Source organism: Wolffia australiana, chromosome 14, assembly GCF_029677425.1.
Source record: "Wolffia australiana isolate 7733 chromosome 14, ASM2967742v1".
NCBI lineage: Eukaryota > Viridiplantae > Streptophyta > Magnoliopsida > Alismatales > Araceae > Wolffia > Wolffia australiana.
Window position 1 is genome coordinate 1,403,028 of NC_135848.1, and position 23,788 is coordinate 1,426,815.

Consider the following 23,788-nt stretch of genomic DNA (forward strand, 5'->3'; position numbering starts at 1 on the left):
AATAACCAAATCAAAAATAGAAATTAGAAAGACAAACCTTGGTTGACGTGACTTAAAGTACCTTGCTGCAGGGTGATTCAACTTCGTAATCAAAGGATTCCTTGGATGTAGGAACGTTCTTCCACCTTGCTTGGGTATGGTGATTTTCTTCCCCCTTACTGTTGAACGATTTGCCTTCTTCCTTATTTAACTGCAATAAAGAAAACAAAAGCCAAAGGTATGCCTAACTTGGCTCTCTTTTTTTTTTTTTTTTGAAAGAGTTTTATGAAAATCAAACTAAAAAGCATGCCAATAAACATTAGATCTCATGCTGAAAGTTATGATACAGCTTTACTAGCACAAGTAATTATATTCCCATATGGATGTATTTGTATCTCATGGTGGTGTTCATGCCTCGGTGACTCCATATAGTTTTGATAGAGAGTGGAATTTTCAGCATATGGATACCATTGAAATAAAATTTTGATTTAACCCAAATAAAATATTCCATGAAATACCTATATAATCCCCTAAAAAGATATTCAAAGATGTTTTCCTGGCATGATATATCAAGTTGTTTAAATGGGATATTATAGTCAATAATCATATGGGAAAGACTTTTATTTTCCATAAAATGATCATGCCAATCTGAAAATAAAATATTTTTTCACAGAAAATATGAAATTACAGATTGATTAAGCATGATTATTTGAAAATATTGAGCTTGAAAACTCATTTTCTCATTATTGAAAAGATGATTATGCCAATCAGTATAAAAAAATTTAGTAAAATTTGGCATAAGATTCACTTCTCTAGTTATTTTCTTTTTAAAAGATATGACATGAAGAGGCAAATATATAACATTTAAATGCTCATTCATGGATATTAAAGGTAAAGCATCAAACAAGTTTTTCTCAACTACGTTAATATCATGAATGAAATCTATTTCTTGCTCTTCATCATAATCACATATACTCATATTTGTATTCTCCCATAACTCCTTTTTATCCTCAATTAGATCTTTTTCAAGTAATTGTTCGTCTTCCTCCTCAAAGATTCTTCCAAATCTTCAAATATCATATGCATATCAGCAAGAATTTCCTCCAACTCCATTATATCACCTTTATCCTCCATAATAAAATCAACTTGTCTCCTTGGAGCTCCGTAATAAAGTGCTTGTGGAAAAGGGATCGGTGGATGATAATCATCAAAATCTAAAATATTTTCAATCACTAAGCCATTATTTTTCTTATTCTCATCTCCATTAATTAAATATTTGAAATCATTGACCAAATCAGAAATTGATTCTTCCTCTACCTCATTTGCATCCCTATCATGCATGATATCATTATCTCTTATTTTATACTCGTGAACTTCATCAATGAAATTAAATGGTACCTCTCTAGGTTCAAGTTCATGAATATAATCATTTTCATGGTATGAAGATGATGAATTAGAAATTTTAAAACTCTTAAAAGATTTGAGTGAAGATTGATCTTCCCTTTCATCAGATGGTCGTGCAGATTGGAGTTGGGCTGAATCTTCTGAAGACTTATAGCTCCTACTGATTTGTGTTGATTTCAGCATGTCAATATGCATCACAAGGAGCTTCTTCTCTTCTTCCCAAACTTTTTCCTTTTCCTGCAATCTTATATACTCCTCCCATAGTTTGTTTTCATCGATCAAATCCAACAAACTTCGGTTAGTTTGATCATGAGAAATAGGAGAAAAAGCATTTGAAGATTCAGAATTTCCATAGGCATATGGATTACATTTGTCAGAAAAATGACTGATATTTGAAGCACTTTGCATGTTTTTCTCCATCACCAAATCGAACAATTTTTTATCACCAGGATCAGAAGTAGAAGGAGAATAATGATTTGAAGATTGGGAATCACAGGAGAGATGTATGTCAGAAATTCTCGAATTCGCATATTCATTTTCTTGCATATTTTTCATGGTTTTCTCAATCATCAATTCAAACAAATTTTTATTGCCAAGATCAGAAGTAGCAGGAGAATAGTAATTTGAAGATTGAAAATCATGGGAAGGATGTGCATCAGAAATTCTAGAATTCTCACATTCATTATTTTGAAATCCATTCATATTCCCCAAAATAAGATTATTATCATAAAAATTAGGAGGAATAGGATGAAAATTAGAAGAATCACTAGAAAATTGATCATATGAAATAGAATTTCCGGAATAGTATTGACTATTTCCAGTTCCCTGTCTACTCCCTTGAAATTCACTCAGGGAAATGTCGATATGATCATATGAGGGATTACAATACAAATTTGAAAACTGAGGATTAAGCGGAGCATGTGAGTTATAGTTATCGTAATAATCAGGGAAAATCAGTGTTGATGTACCGATGTGATCACAAGAATGGGAAGAATAATTTCCCTGATTATATGAAGAATACTTTCCCATATTTTCCATATTTCTGTTATGGAATTCACTAATTCCATAACAGTTAAACATTTTTTCAAGCAAACCCCTTTTTTTCAAAGAAAAATCAAATTCCAACAGAAAACACTTGCGTAGTATTCATCATTCAAATATTTGCTCAACCGAATCCCTAAGTCGAAAAAAAAATGAAAGTCAGCCTTGTTTCCTCCCCGCAACGGCGCCAAATGATAAGTTCAAAAATTATGTGTTTATATGTCGTTATTAAGGGTTTTCGAACTTAAGCAATAATATTTATTTTATCACTTAAGTGTTTAAGTAAGGGGTCAAACCCTAGGGAGGCGATAGGGGAATTTAGTTTTCCTCAAATTAGGGATTAGAATTCGAAACCTATATGAAATAATGTTTTAAGTACTTAATTAGATGCTAATACTTGTAAATTGCAACTAAAATTCTATCCTTTTGAACTTAAATGATTTTAATAATTCTTTGTTATTTAATAACAGAGATCTAAAATCACTTAAATTTATCTTTTTATTTGATTAAAAATCTTTAGTTGTTTTGAATTATATTTTTAACATTCTTTTTAATGAATTTGATATCTATTTCTAAAATGGATTTAACTCTAAATTTTTTTGTATTTCTTTAATTTGTTTTATATATCAGACGATGTTTTACTATTTTTAAAGAATCGGAAAACTAATTGTTATGCTATTTTTAGGAGCATTTTCAATATATTTTTATTTTATCCTAATTTATTCAAAATTGCAAAAATGTCCTAAAATAGCAAACGGTGAATACGATTCATGATTTGCTACTTTAAGAAGTACAAGATTGAATTTGATGATTTAATGGATAACTAGGATTCGAAGTAGGACATTGATAATCAGTCAATGCTAATTGATTTGAAAATGAACTAAAATCTACGAATTAAGATGATTAAAATTGCAATTCGAAAAAATGGCGAACGTGAACAAAATTATGAAATTGAGAAAATTGAACGACAATTCTATAATAAAATGCATACAAGATAGGTTTCAAATCAAAGAAGACCCTGATTTCAGAGAATCGATATGGGCAAATTCCGTGCAACGAAGACCCCGATTTCCACAATTTTTTTGCTTGAATTTGGGGGAAGAATGTGGCGACGGATGTGCGAAATTGCGTCCAAATTGAGCTCCAATTCGCTCCGGGTTGATTCTTGAGTCTTCAAGGAAGCTAGAGCTTCCTTCCTTGAGCTTAAAAATCAAGAACCAAACTCAAAATTTTGTTTTCCCCCTTTTTATTGCCGCCGAATCAGAAGAACAACTTCCAATTCTGTTATGTTTTCTTTTTCTTTTTCGCGTTGTACGCAGCGCCATTGGGCGTTTCGGCCTCTACGTGGCTCCATTCCATGCGCGACATGCACGGAATCGCGTATGTGCGTGTCACGCACTGAGGGCATGGATTCTTCTCCTGATTTGCTTATGTGGCGCTGCGTGCGGAGTGCGTCGTTCGTGCGCCCTACGCCACTTGCAGATAGGTGAGCGCTATAACTGGCCCAATAAGGGCCAGTATTTTAAAAAAAATTAAATGGAAAAACAACTAAAATAAATCCAAAAAATATGTATTAATACCTAAAAAATGATTTTATTATTTTCTAAAGTTCGTTTTATTTACTTCTTTTCTTTTTATTTATAGAAATAGGCCAATTAATCATTTAATTTCATTTAAAATTCATTTTAAAAACATTTTAAAAACATTTAAAGAGTAAAAATTGACCTAAATATTGATTAATCTAATTTTTCCTGTTAAAAACTTGGATCAATTCTGCATTGACGTGAGATTAACAAAAAAATCCAGCTCGCAGGCTAAAATAAAATTTTTGAGTATATAGAACATCATTTTTGGAATAAAACCAGAAATATATAAAATAATATGAGGAGATAATCAAATTTTTTCGGTCACAAATTTTGATCAGTGCACCATCCCCACCAAATCTCAATCGACCGGTGATAGATCCTTGGCTAACTTTCTTCATCAAGATCTCGCTCGCATGCTAAGACAAAATAATCAATAGAGAGGGAGTTCCAAAGTTTGGGGATGATGGGGGCCAAAGAAAGTACTTTGAGCTACTTCAAAATAGTCAAATGTCACGTGTCATTTTGATCTTTATAGTCTGGTATTCGTACACCTGGCTGAATTCAGCTTTCAGTGTACCTGCAACATGGTTTAGCCCAATCCAAAGCTGAAGCTTACTTTGCACGCGGCTAAGCTTTTCCAGGAGTAAGTGTATCGATGGCTGACATTAGGATCATGACGTCGGTATCTAGGTCACAAATGACGTTAAGGTAGGGTACTTTAGGTCGAAGAATTGAAGATTTGGAGGAGATCAGATGTTCGGCTTTTCTAGAGGGTCTAGGCTCGTTGGACTAAAGACTGATAAGGTTTTCTTACGGATAATATGTAACTGAACAGGCTTCATTTAGTCAACATTTCCTTTTTTCAGATTCATCATTGGTTTGCAACATTTCATTTTGTCAGATTCATCATCCATCCATGCTTCATCATCATCGCAACTCCTTCATCAGTACAATCCTGTCCCCTCATTCATCCATCGTGAAAAAATGGAACCGATGACATACATATGGATGACAAAATATACTAAATATGGAAAGAGAGGGCGAAGTGACTAGAGAGAGAGAGAGAGAGAGAGAGAGCTAAAGAGATAGACTAAGAGAGAGAGCTGAAGAGATAGAGGACGATAGGAAAGAAAGCGAGAGAAAGAAAGAGTGAGAGAGAGAAAGCGAGAGAGATGGGGAGAGAGCACATGAGAGAGATACTTATCATCTCCTTCTCCTTCCTCGTCCCCATTCATGACAGTTATCATCCTCATCGTCGGCAATAATTATTGTTTTAGTCAACTCATAAACTCAAAATTAGGGTAAAAATTACATCACTGAGAATTTGATTTTAATCAATAAAATTTATAAACCTACACTCTTAAGTTGACAAGTAAGGGTCGTCTTGATAGGGAACGAATGTTAGGGAAGGAAATTATCTTGATTGAGTGAAGTCGAGGAGATTAGGATTACGTAGAGCGTACAAGTTAGTGAATAGGGAGAGATAGTAGTTACGATAGAGTTATGAGTCTAATTAGGGTTTTAGAAATTAGGGTTTATGACTGATGAGGTTGAAGAGATGAAACGGGGTTGTGACGGCGTGATTGGTAGTGGATATGGTGATGAAGGTGGTGATATCGAGATAGGATGATAATTAAAGTAAAGAGGTAGTAATATATGTTGGCTTAGGTGAGAAAGATGGGGTTATTCGACGAGATCGTGATAGTATAAGAGGAGACGTGAAATGGGTGAGAGTGGACGATATTGGATGATGACGGAGTGGATGAAGGATGGTGATGGATGAAAGTGATGAATGGGGAAGATGGTTAAACTAACTAAATGTGCTGGAGACGATTCATTGTAAGGCAAAAGGCTAACCTTAGATCCCTATATTCTACCAGGATCAAGGCATCTACTGATGGAAATATATAGACGGCAAGCCAACCACATATTCCATATCTCATTCCATTTTCATTAATAGAAATATTCATTATAATGCATGTGTGATGTTTATAATGAAGTCCATGAATACATGAAAAGGATTAGTGAATCATAATACGGAGATCACTAGTCTTTAAGCATATGTTCTAAATATTCCTATTTGAAAGATACTCGCGAAGGACATCAAAGTATCCAGATAGAATATCACTATAGTCTCATTCATATGATGATTATGGTCGGTCATGTGGCCATTAGTGTGGAGACAGTAAGGATACATAGTGAGTACTCTTTAGTGGAAAGAGTTCACTGAATTGATCCGTATGAATCCCTAAATGGTATCCTACTAAACTGTCAATGTCTTGTGGATGGAAAATTATACTTTGACTATGACCTACGAGTCTCTAATCATGAGAATCTCAATAGTCTTAGATCAGGTGCATCAAGAAGTTCATGAAGATGCTTGAATGGTAAAGATGGGATCGTCCATCATCGGTAGATGTTCATGAACTCAAGGAATATTATGCGATGAAGTCCATGGCCAAGGTAGTGAAATATCGAAGAAGAGTTATCCGATGATTTTTTAATTCATTAGTACTAAATCGGATGACCGATTAGGGTTTGAAAGTTGACCATACCCTAAGTCATCCAAGGAGCATGAAGTGGATAAGGGATTATATGTACACGGTAACCAATGACAAACATGTTCCAAGATTGAGTTTATACATTCCTTTGTATCTTCTAGAGCACGAGGTGTAGCTTGGCACCCCATGTGTTGGAGACTTGACCTATCGATTGGGTTAAATCAATCCGACATTAATTAATCTATGTGATTATATAGTTAATTAATTTGGAAGGCCAATAAAGGTTATTGGGCCGATGGAGTCGTTAACTAGACTGATACATGGGCCTAGAGGGTCACACGCAAATGGTCTTTTGGACGCCGGAAGATATACTTAAGTTTTGGGGTTTTTATGAAAAATACCTACTGAGTATAAATAGGGGAAGGCCTTGAACAAATTTTTCCTAGGCCTGAATTGTTATGGGACCTTCCCCTTCTTCTCCCTTCTCCTCATGGATCCTCTCCATTCCCTATGTAATCGGGACAGCGTAACGACGATGATGGAGGATGAACGGAGCTCGTTAACATGAAGGAGGAGATTTGATGTGTCGAGGACCGCCTGGATACTTCTGGAGGCTGCACACATGAGCTGCTCCTTGTGAATCTGTGCACATCGTCGTTATTAACGCCGTTATGGATACTTCTGGAGGCTGCACACAAGTGATTTATTTCATCTTTTTATTAACGCCGTTATGATTCATTAAAGTCTTCCGCTGTGCATTGTTTTGAGTTGTTCGTCCCAACAGTGTTCCCAAGAATTGACTTCCAAAGCTCTTCTCAATGCTCCGTGCTCCCTTCGGGCTGACTCACATATTTAAAGCCCTCGAGCTACATCTCCGTTCCACACATTTATGTGTAATTTCCACGTCTTGCGTGATCTCGTAGTGTTTAGAATAAAGCACCACAGGTTGACTATTTGGTCAGCCCCTAATACTTTCCCCCAATCTAGCATTGTCTCCCTAACAGTCCAGCCCTTACCCTCACTAGTAAGTACAGCTTGCTTAGAGTGTACTACAAGGTTTATTAACTATAGGGTTAATATCACAGTACAGCCCAAACCAGGTCGAAAGTCTGCGATCTAACCTTAGCTTTTTTTTTGGTACGGTATATCCCAAACTCACTAAGTCGTCTACGATATATCCTGGTGATGACGTGGAGTCCATCGCGGCTGCCAGGTGGATCTCCGACCAGATTTTGACCTGGCGGAAGCCACCTGGCAGCCACGCTGGATTCCACATCATCACCGGGATATGTCGACCTGCTAAGGGTTTTTTTATAAGAGAGAGAGGGGCATTCTAGAGAGAGAGAGAGAGGCGGCCTAGAGAGAGAGAAGGAGAGAGATGTTCTAGAGAGAGAATGAGAGGTGTTCTAGAGAGAGGCATTTTGTAGAGAGAGAAAGGGAGAGACCCGACTGAAGTCCGACAGAACGTCTCTCTCTCTAGAACACCTCTCTTTCTAGAGAGAGAGAGGTCGGGTCTCTCTAGAGCGCCTCTCTCCAGAGAGACCCGACCGGAGTCCGGCAGAATGCCTCTCTCTCTAGAACACCTCTCTTTCTAGAGAGAGAGAGAGAGGTCAGGTCTCTCTAGAGCGCCTCTCTCTCGAGAGACCCGACCGGAGTCTGACAGAACGCCTCTCTCTCTAGAACACCTCTCTTTCTAGAGAGAGAGAGAGAGAGAGGTCGGGTCTCTCTAGAGCGCCTCTCTCTCCCTTTCTCTCTCTAAAAAATGCCTCTCTCTCTAGAACACCTCTCTTTCTAGAGAGAGAGAGGTCGGGTCTCTCTAGAGCGCCTCTCTCTCCCTTTCTCTCTCTAAAAAATGCCTCTCTCTCTAGAACACCTCTCTTTCTAGAGAGAGAGAGAGAGGTCGGGTCTCTCTAGAGCGCCTCTCTCTCCCTTTTTCTCTCTAAAGACTGTCTCTCTCTCTAGAACACCTCTCTTTCTAGAGAGAGAGAGAGAGAGAGGTCGGGTCTCTCTAGAGCGCCTCTCTCTCCCTTTCTCTCTCTAAAAAATGCCTCTCTCTCTCTAGAACACCTCTCTTTCTAGAGAGAGAGAGAGAGAGAGGTTGGGTCTCTCTAGAGCGCCTCTCTCTCTCCCTTTCTCTCTCTAAAAAATGCCTCTCTCTCTAGAACACCTCTCTTTCTAGAGAGAGAGAGAGAGAGGTCGAGTCTCTCTAGAGCGCCTCTCTCTCCCTTTTTCTCTCTAAAAAATGCCTCTCTCTCTAGAACACCTCTCTTTATCTCTCTATAACCTCTCTCTCCTTCTCTCTCTCTAGGCCGCCTCTCTCTCTCTCTCTAGAATGCCCCTCTCTCTCTTATCAAAAAACCCTTGGCAGGTCGACATATCCCGGTGATGACGTGGAAACCAACGAGGCTGCTAGGTGGGTTCCGCCAGGTCAAAATCTGGACGGAGATCCACCTGGCAGCCACGATGGACTCCACGTCATCACCAGGATATATCGCAGACGACTTAGTGAGTTTGGGATATGCCGTACCAAAAAAAAGCTAAGGTTAGATCGCAGACTTTCGACCTGGTTTGGGCTGTACCGTGATATAACCCTTAACTATATCAAAGTTGAAATGTGCACACTATCAAATAACAGAAAAAAAACTCTGACCTCAATCTAAAATGATACTAAAAGAAATGGAAATTCATTGCTGGTTGACTTTTACTTTCTAATTTTGACATTGACTTTGACTTCTACTGATGAATTTGTTACTCTGGCTGATTTCTTTATCTTGCTGTTTATATGCCTTTGATTTTATAGAATATAATCTATGATCCTAAAATTTATGTAAGACCCTGTGAAATATTCTATATGATGAATCTATATGATACTAAACGATGGATGAATGGAATAGATAAGAATTACCTCATGGATATTTTTCTAAATAAGGAGCTCAAGAGAACCTGGAAACTTCTTTCCCAAGAGAAATGAAGAATAACGATATTTGTTTATACCTATACGTAGTAATATCTTAATACTTAATCTTTATATATTAGTGATTAAAATTAAAATTAAATCACTTTATTTTATAAATTCACCGTTAGAATTTTGAGAATATGAAACACAAATTATAATAGTCAAGAAAGATCGATGAGTCTGAATTCTAATTCAAGAATTCAAAATAAATCAGCGCTTGAGTGAAATTAAAAATACTAGTTCTGATATTTAAAACTAGAAGAAACATTATTAGAAGATGTATTAGAAGTGAAATTCAATAATACTTACAGGTAGACATCTGATGTGTGAGTAAAAAAAACAATGCTTGAGTGGATTCAGTAAGGATAGATCTGAGATCTAAAACTGGAGAAACACACTTAGAATGTGAAATTAGAAATAAGGTTTGAGAATGAAAGAGTCTTGAAATCAGAAATAGAGATAAAGATTTTGAAAGGCGACAGAAGGTTGACAATGACTGAATTTTAAATCAGAGATATAGGAAATAAAAAAGGAACACAAAAATCAAAGAACACTTCATTTATAAGAAACAGCTATTTGAAATCAAAAATCAAGATTTGAAAATATGAGAGATTTTAAAACACAACAAATATTCAGAGATAAAGAATTTAAAGTCAGAAATCAATATTTCAAATGGAGAAATTTAAAACAGAATGAGGATTCAGAGATAACGAATTTGAAATCAGAAATTAAGATTCAAGTACTAATTTTCATATTAAGATTATGTTCTTTAAGATTCAGAGCACGTAGCTTGTCTCCTGCAGTGGCGTACTGAATAATTGTTATAGTTTACCAAGACTATCCCAAAATGTTATACATTACTAAATCTTTATATCTCATTTCAATTCATTAAACTATTTATTGCTAATGTGTCTTAAACCATCCACGCTCTTCTCATGCACACAGCTTCTATCTCTCTCTATTAATAAATTATTTCAATTATGTTTCTTATCAACGAGAATATAATTGACTAAAAATTCAATTCAATTCTCACCGTTTAATTAAGGAGCAAGTAATTCAGTTGAATGAATTCTCAACGTTAAAATTGAAATATGAATATTAAAATAATTTCAGTTGAAGGTTCTCAATATTTAAATACAAATATGAATATTAAAATAATTTGAATTGAATGTTTCTCAATATTTAAATACTAATATGAATATCAAAATATAAATAATGAAATGTATGCTTTTCGTGCCCGTCAATCCAAGATATTTAAACAAATTTCACTGCGGAATCTTACGCAACTCCAACAGTATTCCGGGAATGCTCTTGATCGATCGTCGCTGGGCGCGTCCAGAAGGTGAAAGCGATGGAAGCGAATTCATTTGCGTTGGATGCGATAGTTTAATATGATGAAGTGTTTGATATTGTGAGCGTATACTGAGCTGCAGATTGTAGTTCTCTCGTGTAATCGCAGATCAGACGCGGGGAAATCTGGAAAGACGAGCAGAATCTAGAGGAGAAATGGAGAATGTTGGAGGTACGAACAGAGTCCACCTTCCGTCTGTTTTCATCTGCTTGTTGTGTGATTGATTCTCTCTGCCATGATTTCTGTTTTCGTGGCCACTTAGAGGAGTGGACGACCGACATTTGAAATATTTTGAATTCAATTTTCTTGGCTTTTAAATCTTACTAGTTTTTTATGTTTTTCGTTGGAGAATTTTTTAAGACAATTCTGTTCGATTTCCGCCGTCTATGATCCGGTGAACTTGGTGCCGAGTTGAAATAACTATTCGAAGTCATATTTCCTTGTCATATCATCTTAGACTCTTTGGAAAGAAGCCTTCGAACTATCCTGAACGTAAGGTTGAAAGACAACGCTTTGACGTAAATTCGGATTATCTGCCGTGATTATAAGTTCTTATGTAGAAGATATCATAAATAGAGAAACAATGCACTGCAGATTACGGTGAGTGAATAATTTCTATAAAGTTTCTATCGTTGTCTGTTAGGCTCAGAGATGAGGGGCTATGAAGGAGCCTCGAGAAGAAAAAAAACTCTTCTAGTTTTTTTTGGGAAAAAGCTAACACAAATATGGCTAGAAACACGGACTTAATTTGATTCGTCTTAATCCAGCGAGTTACTGCTTTGAGATTATGGTCAAGTGTAAATACAGTGAACATAAAAGTAAGAATCAAATATAATTCGCTGGCTCAGACACCCTACATCCTGTTGTTAAAATTATTGTTGTCACACACAGAGGCCTGTGCGAATGTGCAATTTGTTGTTCTCGCTCACTCACTCGCTACTCTCTCTCTATCTCCCTCTTTCGCCCAATCACTCTTCTCTCCTTCACCCTATGTCTCTCGCTCCCCTCCCAATCATTTGTGCGAATTTATGCAATTTGCAATGCGAATTTCTGCACAATTTCTCACCAGTCATTGCACAGGGGGTTTGGTGTGACTGAAAACTCGCACAAGTGGTGTGAATTTTCGCGCATGCCCTTCCCTATCGGCATGCAAAGTTGGACAGAAATTTAAGTTTAGCCTGGTCTTTTATCAGGAGATCGGCACATTCTTACTGAATTTTAAAACTTCTTTAATGAAGCCATGAAAAGAATGTCCTTGAGAAATCATGCTGAGCTATATCACGATCAATATCATCTGTCCACTTATAATCACATAACAAGTGGATCGGTGTCTGAATCAACACTACTGGAGGAAACCCATAAATCAGAATGAACACCACAGATTTTCTTGCACTGCTTTGGTACTGATGGAAACCTCATAAATCAGGTGTATCTTTTGTATAGTTGGCAAAATCGGACATCCTCCTCAGGATCCTCTGTGCAGTTGCAGTCAAATACATATGGTCGTTCAAGTTATCCTCAGATCTCAGAGTTCTACATCTACAATCAGGATCGTAACACTGATATCAGAGCAGAGGGAAATCGAAAGTATTTTCTCTATCCATCTTTAAGGGCAGATCTAGAGGGTCCCCCCTTGGACACCCTACACTCAGTTTTTTGCTGATGTTTTCCAGCAAAAAATTTTTTTTTTGAAAAAAACAAGGGAGATCACCCGATAACAGTGAGCGACCTGATGCTGTTAAAATAGATAAACATCAATACATATGATGACCAAAATGATTCTCTCTTCATTCCCTTCTAAACCAGTACGCCACAAGAGTCTCCACATCATGAAGAACATTGTCCGTTACCTCTTCCTAAACACCTCCTCATTGCCCATGGTACCGATAAGGTTCTATACATCTCATACAAGAGAAGGCCAAGGAAGGAACAGTTATATGAGAGACTAAGGAGGTGAATGGAGCACAGCCGGGGTCAACCAAGTGCTGACCCAAAGTCTACTGCAGAAAAGAGTATTGAAGAGCGTCATGTGGATTGGCACATGATGACCTAGTAATAAAAGGGCTAAATCAGGCCCATTAAGTGGAGGAAGAAATAATAGCCCATTAGAGAATAATGGTGGGAAGGAGAAGGATATAAGGAAAGGAGGGGGGCTTTTCAAAAGGGGAGGATCAAGAATATGTTGGAAGTTTCTTCCTCTAGGCTCGGTCTTGCATTCGACCAGGCTAAGAGAAGGGTGACTGAGGTCCAGAACTCGGATCTTCATCAGAGGAGAAGTCGTCAGGATTGCAATACAACTTGATCCAGCTCAGTGTTGAATCTCCGCCACGCCAGTAGAGGTGTGTTCCGTTGCTTGATTGATACACTTTCTAGGAACTACGGTATCAGGTACCTCGAGAATACTTCTGCATTCCATCTTTTGCTTTCATCTGCCTTCTCTGATAGATTCCCAGAAAAGGCCTCGTCAGAAGAGACATCGATACGTTCCAGTAAGCCCACTAGGGGCATTTTCGTCTTTAGACAATCCCTTTACGTTTCCTTTAAGTATGTAGCCCTCCTTGTGGGAGGGCAGGACATGAATCATTAAGTTGTTGGCTTCAAGTAGTCTCTCCTCTCCCTCGGTGACGTCCACTCCGTCGAGCTCTCCGGCGACGTCCACTCCGCCGGTCCCGCCCTGCCGTAGTCCATTCCGGCACGCCGACGACCATCCCGGCGCCTTCACTCTCCCTCCACCGTCTTCTCCCCTGTACGGACCGGCTGGTTCGTATCAACATCCAACCCTTGAACCTGCAGTGATGCTCATATCATCTTGGTGAATTGGCATTCAAAAGAAGAGACATCTAGCAAAAAAAATACTTGTCCAGCCCTCATAACTGTTCTACATATTCTTATGCATTCATCACATTGGTCTAGACGGAGTCCATATCACCCTTTAGTGAGCTCTTCCTTGAACAGTCCAAACGTGGCTCTGAACTTTACTACTTGGTGCCACTCCTTATGGATTAAGATGTGGCCCTCCCATTCTTTCCTCGGACCTGGAGATGGAGAGTAATTCGAATCTGGATGTGAGGAGCTCTAGGAGACATAAGGAATACCAAAAAATATGAAGAGAGAGCGGGTGAGAATTTGGTAAACCACAAGTTATTGCCCCCTTGCTCTTATACAATTCTATCCATAAAGGGCATTACATTCTTCTTGTCTCATTTCTTTCAGGTACCTACTCTCTTACATATACATCTCTAGATTCAACATGCTGTGATTTCATGTTCACCTTCATATATGTTAATTTTGACTTGGATCTGTATGTTGACTCTCTCTAATCTCGTTCCTTATTGGTTTAGAGTTTGAAGAAATGGCAAGGAATTCCTGAACCCTTACGTTGCTTTGCACGAATTTGTTTGTTTTTGCATTTAAAGGAATTGAAATCATGTCATTTCATCATTTTTTGTTTAGTTTATAAAAATCCCTAGTCCCAGTTGGGATCGTACAAAAACAATGATCAAATGGATGTCTGATTATTATGTTTCCAATAATTTCAAAAAATCGTATCTAAATATTTTTTTCTATTCAGGTGAAAACTCAGTTCACATAAATGTGCCCCCAGTGGAAGGTTTGGGGGGAGGGGGAACTGGATATGGTTGGGCCGACAATGGCTTTGAAATTTCTCATCCTTTCCCTCGGCAAATGGATCCATCAAAAGTTCCAACAGCAGATTTTGTCCATGTATGGTGCATGCCAAGCACATCAAATGTTGGTCAACAAGAACTGCCTCAAAAGCTGGAGCCTGTATGATATCTTCCCAAATTTGTTTCTTTTTTTATTTTTATAATAGTATCCTTGTTTTTAATGGGATAATCCGGTGTCTTTTTTTCTTGTGCTTTTCATTATGCCTGATTCATTTTATGGTTGCATTCCCTTGAAACGCCTCATCCATAACTCTGAATCTTGTAATAAAGGTGTCCCTTCTTGTTGCGAGAAATGAGAAGGAGAGTGTGCAAATAGCACTGCGCTCAAAAGTCTCATGGGGGGGACAGTCCACCGCTGGTTCTGTCCAGATTCAGTGTTCTGATCTGAGCTCTCCCTCAGGTGACAGGTCGGGCACATGAAACTGTGAAAATATTTTTCATTGGTGTATTTGTACTTAGATATTATAACATTGATTTTCTGTGAATATTAGCTCTGTTTTTTCAGTGTTGGTTCTTTTTGTTGTAGTTTTCATTCGAAGGTTGATATTTGACTTCTTTTAGTTGTAAGGTTGATTGTAGGACAGTCATTATCGTTGAGGAAGGTGGTGCCGGTTCTAGGGGTTCCAGATGCGCTTGTGCCTCTTGACTGTCCAGTTTGTCAAATTAATCTCTTCTCTGGGTAGTATTTAGTTTACAATCAAAAAATTTCCTCGCAGATTCTGCGTATTGCATCAAGAAAAAATTTAGGGCGTTTTCTCTGAGTAACAATCTGGCATTATGTTCTTTGCAGAGAGACCACGTCAATATGGTTGTCCGTAGATATTCCGTGTGGACAACCACCGGGCCAATACGAAGGCCAACTGCTTGTTACTGCCCTTTCTATGAATTCAGAGTAAAAAAAGTTTTTTAGATCTGTTTTATTTTTATAGGATATCTTTTCTTATGTTTTTCTGTACTGCACTCTTCCAGGTCGTCAACCCAAACTACGGCAAAATGTGAAAAAGGCCAACTATATGAGGAACTGAAAACTTGCCTTGATATAGTAGACTCAGTAGATGGGAAACCATTTGAGGAAGTGGTAGCATCTGAAACTTAGAATATTTAACTGAATTGGCCAATATAAATGCTGACATTTTATCCTCATTAGTACTTCCCATGTAGGTTGAAAGAGCCAAATTTACTTCTTCAGCTTTAAGGAGAATCCTTTTGTTGCCGTGCTTCAGCGAGTTCAGTTCAGATTATGGTGATGTGATGGAAGAGGATGTCTTGACTAACCTTGCAGTGCGATTAAAGCTATGTGTGACAGTTTGGGAGTTCACTCTGCCTTTGACACCATCACTTCCAGTGGTGTTTGGTGTATCCTTTATTATATTTTCATCTTTTAATGAAGCATCCCTTTCTTTTGAATTTCTTTAACTTTAAGTTAGGTTTCTGAGACAGTCATTGAGGACCGCTTTGGTGTGGGACATGGGACAAACGAATGGTATGATGCATTGGATCAACACTTTCTGTGGCTTCTGAAGCACAGAATCAGTCCATTCTTTTGCCGGTGGGGGGACAGCATGCGTGTCTTAGCGTACACTTGTCCTTGGTCTGGTAAGTTGATCTTTGGCAGTATAAAAGTAATTTTCTGATGAACATTTTGTTAAATACTGAGAGCCTCTTTTTAAAAAAAAAAACCTCAAAATTATCTAGACAATTCATGATCTTGGACTCTCCTTGTCATTCGGCAGCTGATCACCCAAACTCTGAGAAATATTATTCAGATCCAAGGTTAGCAGCGTATGCTGTTCCCTATGGCCCAATTTTATCTTGGTAAGCAGACAATCATGTTATTACTCAAGCTATTGTTATTGTTTTGTATCAAACGTTTCATGTGCTGTATGATATGCTCGTCTCTTAATCGTTTGGGATAGTGATGATGCTGCCAAGGACACCCTGCAAAAGGAGCTTGAGATCTTGAAAACAAAACCACATTGGCGGAAGGCCTACTTTTACTTATGGGATGAGGTACGAAGATCACTTAATAAACCGTTCATTCTCCTCTAGTTTGATATAATATTAACAATTTTTTAAAAAATATTAATTGACAAATGAGATCATCTTAATTGTATTGTCCAGCCACTTAACTTGGAGCAGTACAATTGTATTAAAGATATGTCTACTCAAATACGATTGCATGCACCTGATGCACGTGTCCTAACCAGTTATTATTGCGGTAAATGCTTTTGTTTTCATCTATCATTTCATTCAGTACTCATTATTTTTTGCAATGATCCGGTATTTTATTGTGTAGCAGACATTCCTCAAATATTTGATGTCACGAAATGACATAACCTATTGAAATTGTTGACTCAGAACACAATACCAGGGCCAAGAAACCTAGGAAAATCTCAGAGTAGTGGGTGAGTAACTTGCTAAAGAAAGAAAAACCCCGGAAGAGATGTATCTAAAAGCTCTTATAGGTTTGTGCAGAAAGGATTTATTATTGGGAAGAGACAAGGGGTGGAAATTTCATTTAGAAAGATGGAAAATGCATCTTAGATTTCATGATGATTTGGTTTTTTCCCTGGACATGTACCAGCTTCTTCTTCCATTTTTATCCTGAATTGGGATTATAACCAGCTTTTATTAGACCCACTCAACATTTCTCCAGTAGATCAACCATGGGGACAGAATTTCATTTAAGGGAAGGCAAACAACTCTTGGATTGCATGAGGATCACGGTTGTTCCCTGAAGATGTCCTGGAGTATTCTTCCTATTTTATCCTTCAGTAATTGGCATCATAACAAAATAGATGTGCTCAATCCTCTAGATAAACCATGGTGATGCTATTCCATCGACAGCCTTAGCATTTGGTTCTGCAAAGACAGTGCCTTGGGGGAATCCAGTGGCCACAATTGCCTTCAACTTCTGAGAGCCTACATCAATGTCTGAAATCATAAGGGTACAAAATCTCCAAAATTTTAGGAACTCCACAACTAGATATCCAAGAGCGGACAAGGGGTCTGGGAACTGGAGACTAAAGATCCCGTCTGCACTTGAATGATAAATCTAGAAGAGGCAAAAGTCATTCCTCACACTAAACTCCTGGGTCTTCTTAATTGCGTACCCGATGCTATCGTTAATAAACATCAAAATCAAGAAGATTGAAGATCATGGTGGACAGAAAATTGGCCTGATGACCTAGGTCATAGGGCGTGTCTACGCATGAAATGTCTGTATGACATTTTTGCTCCCCCCATATGTAAATATTGAAGTCAGATTCCATGAGGAACTATCATTTCAGATAGTATAGCATAAAAAATATTGGGGTGTGACAAATAAATTGAAGACACTAAACCAGAGTCCTTTATTGCCCATAAATCACTGCAAATTCTGACACCGAGGATGGCGAGTATAGCCCTCAATGTTCTCAAGCCAGATATTATGCCAAACATATCCACGTTCGTTGCTTTAGGTACAGAATGAATGTATCAATGTCACATGATCAGTTGGAGAGCTTCCGATGACCTTTTAGATGACCATCAAATCTAGATGCATGTCACTACTGTTGAACCCTAAATCATATTGAAGGCAAGGTGATCACCAACTCTAGATGATGTGGGTTTTGTGATTTCCAGAAAAAATGCATCAATGCCGTACCTCGGCCTCATGAATCAAACGTTTGGGGCATACTTTCACGTCTGATATTTTTTTCTCTGATGATCTGATAACTCATAGACAATCGGCTGAGATGGTCTGGAGTCACTTGGGGTCAGCATTAGCAATCCTATTGAAGTATCAGATGGCGTTCAGGGCAATGGAGATAGTGCGGTCAAGATGTCTATTGCATCACTGCAAGATGCTTTGAATTCATAACCATTCTCTTTCTTCAAGAATTTCCCTCTATCATGGAGATTTACATCAAGGTCCCTATCATATTACTCTCATGGCAATTCCATTTTTGTTTTGGACAAGTTTATACACCTATTGGAAGATGTGGAGCCCATTCGTGTTGGCACAATGGATGGATGGTAGATAGTGGTGCTAATGTAGCTTGGATCTGTTTCCTCCATTGGTTCTCCTTGCTGGCCAAGGTGAGGCCCACAGCGTTTGTTTATGTTTTGACCAAGCATCTGATACGTAGGGCGACGTGCCTCCAAGAGACCATGTTAAGCCAAGTCGCATGTGCGACTTGGCTATAAATAAAGCTCGGCACAACATCAAGTTCAAGAAGTTGTTCTCTCCTGGCAGATGGATGCCGAGGCTGGAGCGTGTGACCAGAAAGGGCAAGAGGAGTTGATTCCCTTCCAATGTATCTTTCTTTCACCCTATCTCCATTTCTCTCAATCTCTTATCGTTCTTCTGGATTCCATCCTCTTCAATGGAAATTTGGAACGCTATTATCAATACCGATGCTTACAAGTTGGATTTTATATTGGAAGACTCAGATCTGAGATACCTAACGGTATCAGCATCCCAGGTAGATCATTTGTGAAATTCAGCTTCTATTGTGGCATCCATAATATTCCTGAGTCCAACTGGTTTGGGAAAAACCAGTTTAGAGGTTGAATTAGTAATCCTTGAGGTTAGCCTTTTCAAGAGGTTGAATTGGTAATCTTGGAAGATATGCTGTTTAGAGATCAAACGTTTGACAATAATTGGCAATATAATTAAATTGGGAACAGAGTCATTAGTTACTGGTATAAATCTTAGTAGAAAATAGAGCTAAACCTTTTAAATATGAGTTAAAATCAACCCTATTCATAAACTGGAAGGGATCTTCTCTTCTAAGGATCCAATCCATAGCTGCACCTTCAATACGTATTAGAGCATTTTAATAATGTTCATGCTCCATTGTGCTGTTGATTAGAAGATACCTTTCAGTTCATCTCGGTCATTCATAAGGAATGTCATCATCAAATGTTGGCGAGTCCATCTTTTGACTTGTCATGTTACTACATCTTGATAAAAATAGCAGCTACAGTAGCTAGAATTGGTATCTGTTTGTCATCTAGTTGTGGTCCATAGAGATGGGGCGTGATGTTGCTTAACAGAGGTAACTCCTGAACTCCTTGGTGCAGTTCTTACAATATATTTTTCACTTGGCCCTGATCTTGAAACTTTACCTCAATATGTGACTCCAATGAGTCAATCCGGTCATCCTTCACTGACTTTGGCATATTGACCTGAAATAGCCAGATAGATATTTAGGCAATAGTTTTAGACCAAACCAGAAACAGAGGGAAGTGTGTGTGTGAGAGAAAGATTGAGAAATGGAAGGCACAGGAAGAATTAGGGAATACCCACTTCACCATGGTAAGCATCGGGTATGATTTTGCAGCCATGTGTATATCCCGTTCTTGACTTCTTATTCCAAGTACCCTCTATCTGGCTACCAATCACCTTAATTTGAATAAAGGGCAATTACCCTTCATCTTTTGTTTTCAATGGCGTTTAGAATAGCATTTGCAGGGATAGAGACCATCGGAATTTGCTAGACAATGGTGAGATTTCTTCTTCCTCTCCAGTTGACGCTCCTCTCTTTGTTAGCCACAGAAACACCTTGGCAGCTAGGTTGAATAAATAAAAAAACACACATTCTGTTCTTCCTCGCTGGGTTAAATACCAGCCACTTACTAACGTGACTTATTCTCAGAACAAGTCACATAAAAAGCATTCTCATGGGCCACTTATAACTGTGGCCCACATACAAACGGAAAAGGTTTGGGCACTTATAAAATACATTAGAAAAGAAGGTATCTGCCAACAAGCACAACCTTCCTGATATAATTTAAAATATACACATATGAACGTAGTGACCTGAATGATGAATTTAGGGGGTCAAGAGGTATGTTCTCTCATGCATTGTTTGCACGTTTCCTTTCCTTGTTCCTTCCTTGTTTCATACAGGATACGAGTCGTTTATCTCCAGAAAAAACCATGCTCCTTGATCTCGCAGGGCAAATATCCATGGGCAGTAGCACTGTTATTATAGTTTTTTGATGTTTTCCTGGTGAAGTCTTATTTTTCTGTTTTGGCATCAATTTGATGTTTCAGGACCCGGTGATGCGCCTATTTCTGATAATTCATTCGAGAATTTTCTCAAAGTTCCCGCCTTACTCCGTCCCCACACTCAGATATTTTGTACAAGGTACTCATATTTTTGTTCTCCATTTGTTACTATTCTTCTCTAACTCCCGGTTCATGCAAAGATCTAAAAGCCATCTATTAAGGCGCAGAGAAGAAGAATGAATTTGATTCAATGCTGCATTTGGTTCCTCAACGAAATTGATATGATTGGTAGGAATTCAATGTAATCCAATAGATCTGATAGTTCTGTTATCTGCAGCAACGGGAAAGAACAAAAAAGAGAAGTAGGAGAGGGTAGCCAGAAGAGTAGAGTAGGAAGATAGGTATGGCGACTTGTTTTTCTAAAATCCCCCTTTCGAAGGTGTTTTTGGGTATCTTGAGCTTCCTTTGTGGGAGGTTTCTGATACGACCCCATCATAACTAGGGTCTTTTTCATCATTTAGCCCAATACGGGCATTTAGGTCATTTAGATCTCTTTGTAATTCCTTTAAATAGAGCAGCCCTCCCTTGAGGAGGGCAGCGAAGAAGTATCACAAGAATGTTTCTGGCTCCCTCTGGCGACATCCACTCCGCCTGCCCCACCTGCCGTAGTCCATCCTGGCATGCCGACAACCATCCCGGCGCCTTCTCCCTCCCTTCTCGTCTTCTCCCCGATACGAACGAGCAGGTTCGTATCATTGGTATCAGAGCCATTCACATCCTCCCACCCTTCACGTCTTCTCACCAATACGAACCAGCCTGGTTCGTATCATTGGTATCAGAGCCGTTCACATCCTCCCACCATGGAAGACCGTCTCCAACGTGTCGAAATCCTACTAGATAGTCTCGTGCTTCTCACCGATACGAACCAGCCAGGTTCGTTTCATTGGTATCAGAGCTGTTCACATCTTCCCACCCTTCACGTCTTCTCGCTGATACGAACCAGCCAGGTTCGTATCAGTTTCTTGTTTTTTCTTTAAGTCCTTGGGAGGTTTGTAACAGAGTAGAAGTTGAAGTCCCATGTCGGCTAACTGTCCTCTTTTGTAGCGAGTGGGTGTTGGGAAATCGAGAAGATCTGGTCAAGAACATAATCTCCGAGCTGCAGCCTGAAAACCACGAGGTAATGTCGAGTTATCCGTCCGTCATGTTGCTTGAGGATTTATATTCCGCTTCGTGCTCAGGAATGGTGGACATACGTGTGCATGGGACCCACAGACCCACACCCAAACTGGCATCTTGGCATGCGTGGGACCCAGCATCGGGCTGTCCTGTGGAGGGTCTGGAAAGAAGGAGGAACCGGGTTCCTCTACTGGGGTGCCAACTGCTACGAGAAGGCCACGGTCCCCGGCGCCGAGGTGATTAAAGTTAATAAATCTTGATTATGTTGACAGATCATCTTAATTTTATCTATTAAGGGACCCCATTCGAGCTACATTTGCAGGTCAGGTTTCGCCGTGGCCTTCCCCCCGGCGACGGCGTCCTGTTCTATCCTGGTGAGGCCTTCTCATCCAAGGGCCCCATTGCTTCTCTTCGCTTGGAGCGTTTCCTTAGCGGCATGCAGGTTTGTCTCATTTTTCTTGCTGTTCTAACTATGATGATGTTGTTGATGATGATGATGATGAGTCAGCTTGTTATGAAGCTTGTGATGATGAAGATAACATTGATGATGATGATTTGCTGGTCATGAAGATTATACTGATCTTGACGATGATGAGTTGCTGTTCATGAAGATTATACTGATCTTGACGATGATGAGTTGCTGTTCATGAAGGTTATACTGATCTTGAGGATGATAAGTTTCTGGTTATGAAGATTATACTGATCTTTAGGATGATGAGTTGCTGGCGATGAAGATTATACTGATCTTGAGGATGATGAGTTGCTGGTCATGAAGATTATACTGATCTTGAGGATGATGAGTTGCTGGTCATGAAGATTATACTGATCTTGAGGATGATGAGTTGCTGGTCATGAAGCTTACAATGATGAATTTAATTTTGATGATGATCATGGCCATAGTGAGTCGCTGGTGATATAGATTACAAGAATGATAAAAGTGATCTGTTGATGGTGATGAAGCTTATGATGATGAAGTTTATGTTGACAATGATGATGATATGATGGTGAAGTTAAGATGAAGCGTATGATGATGAAGCTTAAGATGATGAAGTAAATGTCAATGATATGCAGATGAGTTGCTGACTGAAGTTAATGTTGTCGATGATGATGATGAAGAAGTCAATGGCGATGCTAAGATTAATGATAAATCTGAAGTTGATGATGGTAAAGTTTATCCTGATGATGATTAAACTAATGGCTAATCGGAAGTTGATAGTAAAGTTTATCCTGATGATGGTAAAACTGAGAAAGATGATAATGAAGTTGATGTTGATGATACTGAAGATGAAATTGATGACAAAGCCAATGAGTATGATGATGATGATGATTATGAAGTTGATGTTTCTGATGAACATGTGATGGTGATAATAAGAATGATGGTAATGTCGATGATGATGATGATGATGAAGTTGATTGTTGACGATGAAGTTAATGATGATGTAGTAGATTTTGATAATGAAGTTGATAATGATGAAGAAGAAGTAATCGTTGATGATGATGAGGTGATCAAGTTTTGGTTGATAAAATATGGGTATTTTATTCACAGGATATTGAGTATTTGAGACTATATTCCGAGAAGTTTGGAAGGGAAGAAGCTTTGGCGCTACTAGAGAAAGCTGGGGTTTATCTTGGCCCAGATCGTTATACCCTTGATCACATGCCTATTGACTTCATGCGCTCTGAGATCTACCGTTGCTGTAGATCTTGAGCGTTTCTCTCTCTCTCTCTCTCTCTTTATGTTTCTCTCTATCATTCTCACTTATTTATCTCTCTCGATTTCTCGCTTATCGATAAACTCGAATTTGGGGTTAAATTTGATTATTGTTGATTTGAGTTTAATCAATAAAATTTATAAACAGATAGTCATGTAATAAGTCTAGCTAGTAGATGAGTCTGGATTGTCTCCATAGGATCGAACCTTAGGTATTTGACTATCTCTAGAAAGTGATTTGGGTCCGATGAGAAGGGATATAAATAGGGTTAGATGTAGTGATGCGATGGAAACATTGAGACGAGAAGGGAGGTATTGTATATTCAACAAGGATGTGAAGGTAAATAAGAAGAGAAGTATGCAGGATGACATAAATAGGATGAATGTAAATGCGGGAGT

General features: G+C 38.6%; 1 protein-coding gene across 4 annotated transcripts; it reads left to right on the forward strand.

The window, feature by feature from the left end:
* Positions 1–10,719: 10,719 nt before the first annotated feature.
* LOC144712110 (alpha-1,6-mannosyl-glycoprotein 2-beta-N-acetylglucosaminyltransferase) lies at positions 10,720–23,511 on the forward strand. Of its 4 annotated transcripts, none has more exons than XM_078586293.1 (17): positions 10,720–10,809; positions 10,901–10,989; positions 14,390–14,604; positions 14,775–14,911; positions 15,073–15,183; positions 15,295–15,396; positions 15,474–15,582; positions 15,666–15,860; positions 15,932–16,100; positions 16,238–16,319; positions 16,421–16,514; positions 16,626–16,722; positions 20,548–20,641; positions 21,607–21,679; positions 21,741–21,914; positions 22,001–22,120; positions 23,225–23,511. In XM_078586293.1, exons 2-17 carry the CDS (start codon positions 10,974–10,976, stop codon positions 23,384–23,386), a joined length of 1,950 nt encoding a protein of 649 aa, XP_078442419.1. In that variant the 5' UTR covers positions 10,720–10,809; positions 10,901–10,973; the 3' UTR covers positions 23,387–23,511. The 4 variants fall into 4 exon arrangements, with proteins under 4 accessions (XP_078442419.1, XP_078442420.1, XP_078442417.1 ...); XM_078586294.1 differs by having other exon boundaries at positions 10,728–10,809; positions 10,908–10,989; XM_078586291.1 differs by having other exon boundaries at positions 10,766–10,809; positions 10,927–10,989.
* Positions 23,512–23,788: the final 277 nt, after the last annotated feature.